General features: G+C 55.8%; 1 protein-coding gene across 1 annotated transcript; it reads right to left on the reverse strand.

The window, feature by feature from the left end:
- Positions 1-4,298: 4,298 nt before the first annotated feature.
- On the reverse strand, positions 4,299-5,972 carry LOC123138148 (3-ketoacyl-CoA synthase 5-like). The gene has a single exon (XM_044558060.1). The coding sequence runs from the start codon at positions 5,856-5,858 to the stop codon at positions 4,404-4,406; it is 1,455 nt and encodes a 484-aa protein (XP_044413995.1). The 5' UTR covers positions 5,859-5,972; the 3' UTR covers positions 4,299-4,403.
- Positions 5,973-6,285: the final 313 nt, after the last annotated feature.

The raw sequence follows: 6,285 nt of genomic DNA on the forward strand, positions 1-6,285 counted from the left end.
AACTGATTAGGGTTTCTGGCAGTGGCTATGTCAATGAACTCGGTGGCGCCAGATAGATCAAATCAGTGGGGCTAAGTTTGACTTTAGGTTTAGGACATATGTGGAAATGAGAAAGTGGTTGAGGGATTTTGGATCATATCACTAAGCATTTTGAGCAAGCAAGCCATTAAGCAACACCTCATCCCCTCTTGATAGTATTGGCTTTTCCTATGGACTCAATGTGATCCTGGATCACTAAAATGAAAATGTAGAGTTTTAAGATTTTGCCAATATGTGTCCTTAGCACCTTGAAGGGGTTCCACATCCTCTTATCCTGCCACTCTACTGTTGAACTTATCTGAAACATACTAGATAGAAGTATTAGTCCAACAAGATATATGTTAACATTAATTACCAAAATCACCCAGCGAGCACTTGTTCTTTCAAGGGTCATCTCCATCAACATCTTCAACAACACCATCTCCTCTCAAACCCTAGTTCATCTCTTGTGTTCATCTTTATACTAGAACCTCAGATTGGTACCTGTGGGTGACTAGTAGTGTTGATTACTATATGATTTATTTGGTGGAAGATTGTATGTTCAGATCCATTATGGTATCTAATGCCCCTATGATCTTGAGCACGATTATCATTTGTGAGTAGTTGCTTTTGTTCTTGAGGTCATTGGAGAAGTCATGTTGCAAGTAATCATGTGAACTTGATATGTGTTCTATATTTTGATGATATTTATGTTGCGATTCCCTTAGTGGTGTCATGTGAACGTCGACTACATGACACTTCACCATATTTAGGCCTAAGGGAATGCATTATGGAGTAGTTATTAGATGATGGGTTGCTAGAGTGACAGAATCTTAAACCCTAATTTATGCGCTACTTCGTAAGGGAACGATTTGGATACAAAAGTTTAATGTTATGGTTAGATTTTATCTTAATACTTTTCTCGTAGTTGCGGATGCTTGCGAGGGGGTTAATCACAAGTAGGAGGTTTGTTCAAGTAAGAACAACACCTAAGCATCGGTTCACTCACATATCAAATTATCAAAGTAGCGAACACAAAATCAAACCAACATGATGAAATTCCCGTGTACCCTCAAGAACACTTTGCTTATTATAAGAGACCGTTTTGGCCTGTCCTTTGCTACAAAAGGATTGGGCTACCTTGCTGCACTTTATTTATCGTTACTGTTACTTGCACGTTACAAATTATCTTTCTATCAAACTACATGTTACCGGCTATTTCAGTGCTTGTAGATAATACCTTGCTAAAAACCACTAATCATTTCCTTCTGCTCCTCGTTGGGTTCGACGCTCTTACTTATCGAAAGGACTACGATTGATCCCCTATACTTGTGGGTTATCACCCCTCTATTATTTCTTTGCTTGAGTATTTTTTTATATATTCAATAAAAATTCCTCATAAAGTTCCAGGTCATTTGGAGCTATGTAGAAATAGCTATCTCTGTTGTAGCTCCTTTAGGTCCAGAATTCCAACTGCTGGTAATTTCCCTCTTCATGTATATCTTGCAAAAGAGAGAAAATGTGTTAGAATTGCATCATAAAGGGGAATAATTCCGGCGCGCCTTTAAATTGCGGCGCTCGCCACGCGCCTATTCCACACACTTCTCTTCCTCTTCCGCTGTCACGCGCGCATCCACCGCTTCCTCGTTGCTTCCGCTGCCACGCGCGCCCCCACCACTCCAGCGCTTCGCCACCGACGCGCCACCATGCCGTCGCGCCGCCGAGGAGCGTCGGGCTACCGCGGCATCCACCAGCGCCCCAACGGCGGTTTCTACTCCGAGATACGGTCCGGCAAACTTCGGCTCGGCCTTGGCACCTTCGGGACAGCACGCGAGGCCGCCCGCGCGTACGATGCAGCGGCGTGGCGCCTAGGCAGGCCGCGCGCGCAGATGAACTTCCAGGACATCTACACGCTGCAGCAGGCGTTGGACCGTGCCCCACCGCCTCGTCTTAACACGACAGAAAACCGTGCGGAGCACGCCGAGCGGCAGTGCTGCCTCCTTGTCGCCCAGGAGGACGAGCGGGTCATGGCGGAGTGGCGCCGGTGCCACCCGGAGGACGTCACCTACGAGCAAACCTACTGGGCAAGGCGCCGCGAGGAGGAGGCGCAAAGGCGCCACGCCCGGCGGTTGGACAGGCGTTGGTGGAAGGCCCTAGCAATATCGCAGCGCGAAATCGTTGAGAATGGTGGGCAGACGATCTTTACGTTTGACGATGGTCGTTGGACGGACATATGGCTCGATACCTCGGACGAGACCAGCGAGGATGGCGACGATGATGATGGTGTCGACGACTTGGAGTAGGTTGTAGTTGCACTATCTAGTAGTTTTATCTATCTAGCTATGAAACTATGTAAACTATCTATGTATCTTTTTTTCTATAAATTTTATTTTAGTTTTATTAAAAAAATGTACGCAATGTATAACCCGCGCTGCCTTTTTGCGCCGCCGCTGGAGTTACGCGCGCGCTCAATTTTCACGCCGCCGCTGGAGCCATCGCTGCCGGTCGCGCCAAACCAGACGAACAGCGCACGGTAAATGAATTTTTAGCACGCGGCGCGTTGCGCGGCTGTTGGAGATGCTCTAACAGTGTGCAAGTAACCGGGGACGCCTCCTCGGGCTCGGCAACGTTTGCACACGAGGTACTGGTGTGGTGATATGCCATGCGTATATTCAGATCGTTAATATCCATCGGCATTTCTTAAGAAGCCAATTTTGCTGATTTCGTCCGTGTATGTATCCCCACACAGCACATATATATCCATGCAGCAATGCATCTATCGCCATTGGTACATCTGCATATTTGGCATGAGACAAAAAAGAGAGAGAACGAGCGCATATGCAGTCAAAGAAGCAGTTGGCTCATCTGCATGTGCTGCCAGAGATTATCAGATATGCATATGTTCAGATCAGTATATACAAAACGGCCAGCCTGTACGTCGGGATCGCCCGAAGGAGCCTAGGGTTTCCGATGTTTGGCGTGTCTGCTCTTTTCATCGGGAGCCAGATCGCTATGCTGTCTCGTACTGAAACATCTCCTTTCGGGTAGGAGATCGCTGCCTGTGGCTCTCTCTTCTTCCTGCGAGAAGCACAACAGGCGGAGGAAAGCAACCGGTGGTTGCTGCCAATGTTTCCCCGTGTTGGTCGAACCGAGCAGTAGATTTCGGCCATTTACTCCGCTCGCTGCACCGCTGCGGGTCCGGTGGGCAATGCAACCGCACATTCATGCCGTTCCGGCGCAGAAGGGCCCTCGACGCGGACTGGTCGGCGAGGCGGCGCACCAGATGACCGAGCTGGACTGGAGACTGGACACGCGGCCGGGACGGCGACATGCCACCCTTTGTCGACGCCGATGGCATGCGCGGCGCGCGCTCCCGATGGCACGAGGCCGTTGGGCTTGCCGATACGCACAGCGCCCCTGGCCGGCATTGATTGGGCTCGCACGGCCCGCACGCACGCGACACGTACGCCCCGTCCTGCCGTTGCCGCATCTCGCGCATGCATGCATGCATGATGCATGCAGAGGACTAGATGATGAGCGAGCGGGCGGCCGTGGCAGGCCATAACTTCAGGCCAGCGGCGGGCAGGACTGCGCGTGCAGGGATTGAATTAAACCGGGGTGGCATGTCAGGGCGGAAAGCGCCGAAGCGGCGGGTTCAGACAGCGAGCAGTCTGATCCGTCCGGTGAGTGACTGTCCGTCCGTCACCGCGGCGCGCAGAGATGAATTGATGGAGCAGGGCTGGGTAGGTAGGTATGGCACTGACTAATGACTGATGCACCGGGCGAGCGAGCCAGCTCTCTCTTTTCCCTCGTCTCATTAACTCGTAGGAGGACGGAGCAGGCATGGCAAGAACATTATCGAGTCATCCCAGAAACAGAAACAGAAACGGAGGTGTACACGATACTGGTAGTCTGGTACTGATCATCACACCAATTGAGCGTGCGGTACGTAACCACTAACGAGTGTAAACAGACAGGGCAAATGACCGAAGCAACCAAGCCACCTCGTACGCGCCGCAGCGCACAAGCACGAGCATGGTCGATAGAGCACAGCACGGCGGCGAACCGGCGATGGGATCAGTGCTGCAATGCAAACCCTAGCAGCCTCTGGCTGCCAGCGCATGCACAAACCCTAGCTACCATCGCCCGTCGGGATCTCACGTCCTCTTCTCAGCGAAAACGTTTGGTGCGTAGGATGACGTAGGGGCGGGGCGGGGGAGACGAGAAGTAAAAGGGAGAAGCATACATCAATGCAAGGCAACGTGCGGAGAGAGATGAGATGAGCTCAGTGGATGCATGCAGCGATGAATAGTTTTACGTACAGAGCACGAATCGATCGTTGGTACTAGTATTAGCTAGTGCTGAGTTGGGTTGGGTTGGCTAGGCTAATGCTTGACCACGTCGGGGATGTCGACGGGGTACCGGTGGACGCAGGCGGCCCAGGGCCCGTCGGCGCCGCCGGGCGCCGCGGGCGGGCGGATGCACTCCCAGGCGGCGCTGTTGCACTTGAACCCGGAGCCGAAGCCGATCATCCACACGCGGTCGCCCTTGCGCATGCGCCCCTTGGCCTCCACGTAGGCGAGCTCGTACCACAGCGAGCTGCTCGACGTGTTGCCGAACCGGTGCAGCGTCATCCGCGACGCCTCCACCTGCTCGTCCGACAGCGTCAGGCTGCGCTGCAGCTCGTCGATCACCGCGCGCCCGCCCGCGTGGATGCAGAAGTGCTCGAATGCCGTGCGGAAGTCGGGGATGTACGGTTTGATCCCGCGGTTCACCACCTTGCGCGCGATGAAGGACAACGCGAACAGCAGCTGCTCCGACGCCGGGAGCACCAGGGGCCCCATGGCCGTGATGTTCGCCTTCAGCGCGTCGCCGGCGACGCTCATCAGGTCCTTGGACAGGTTGATGCCCACGTTGCCGCGGTCGTCCTCCTCCTGGTACACGCAGCGGTACGCGCCGTCCTGGGCGCCGGTCAGCGTCCGCACCACGCGCGCCAGCCGGAACCGCGCGTTGGCGCCGTTGGTGGAGAGGAGCACGGCGGCGCCGCCCATGCGGAAGAGGCAGTTGGGCAGGAGCATGGCGCGCTCCTTGCCCATGTAGTAGTTTGGCGTGATGATCTCCGTGGACACCACCAGCGCGTTCGAGCCCCTGGGCGCGACCTGGAGCAGGTTCCGGGCGAGCCCCACGGAGACGAGCCCGGCGCTGCAGCCCATCCCGGCGAGGTGCACGTTGCGCACGTCCTTGCGGAGGTTGTAGCGGTTGACGATCATGTCGGCGAAGGATGGCGTCGGGGCGAAGAGGCTGCAGTTGACGACGAGGATGTCGATGTCCTCCGGGGCGACCTTGGTCTTGGTGAGCAGGTCGTCGATGGCGGAGAAGACGATGAGCTCGACCTCGGCGCGGGAGGACTCGAGGTCACGGGACGGCGGGATGTAGTGCTGCGCATAGGGGAGGCAGGTCTCTTCCCCAAGCCCCGAGCGCTCGAGCAGGCGCGACATGAACCGGACGCTGCGCTCGTCGAAGCCCGGCCAGACGCGGGCGTGCTCCTGGAACGCGGCGAACGGGACGCGGCAGCTGGGGCTGGTGCGGAAGCACGCGTAGTCCACCATGTACACTGCGCGCGGGCGGAGCTTGAGGTAGACGGCGGCCGCCGCGGCCGGGACGAACGCGGCCAGGAACATGTGCACGGGCCGGAGCGCGCGCAGCCGGGCGAGCAGCTCCTCGGGCCCTAGCTCCGCCGCCTTGAGCAGGGCCGAGGCGGCGAAGGGCACCGCCGCGATGGCCACGATGTTGCTCACCGCCAGCTGGTACAGCCGCTTGAGCTGCGCCGACGAGCTCATGCTAACGGTGCGCTCTGTATCGCTTGCGTGCGCTTGAGTCTGTGTTGGGAGCAGCTGTGGCTTTGTGGCCTCGTGGTTGTGTCGCCTGGCTCGCGGTGGGAGGGGAGGAGAAAGCCGGGAGGGAGAATTTAAAGAAGCGAAACTCCGGGTGCCGGACCCCGCAGGTGGAGCCCGAGCCTGTCGCTCCGAGAAGAGATCACGCTACAGAAGCAGGCAGAGGACTCACGATCCTGACTTGATGAGTCGGCTGTGTGAGTAGGTGGCTACTCCCCTCAGATTAATCAAGTCTCGGTCGACTGTGTAAAAGCCGTTGGATCTTTGCGCGTAGATTTGTGCTGGACTGAGCATCATCCGACGGCCCAAGTACCATGTCGTCCCACCGGCTGCAGGATGTTAGGGCATCTCCACGGCGGACCCATAAACCACC

This window comes from Triticum aestivum, chromosome 6B, assembly GCF_018294505.1.
Source record: "Triticum aestivum cultivar Chinese Spring chromosome 6B, IWGSC CS RefSeq v2.1, whole genome shotgun sequence".
NCBI lineage: Eukaryota > Viridiplantae > Streptophyta > Magnoliopsida > Poales > Poaceae > Triticum > Triticum aestivum.

Coding starts and splice junctions, on each gene's coding strand:
- LOC123138148 (XM_044558060.1), bottom strand. CDS start 5,858: ATGAGCTCGTCGGCGCAGCTCAAGCGGCTGTACCAGCTGGCGGTGAGC.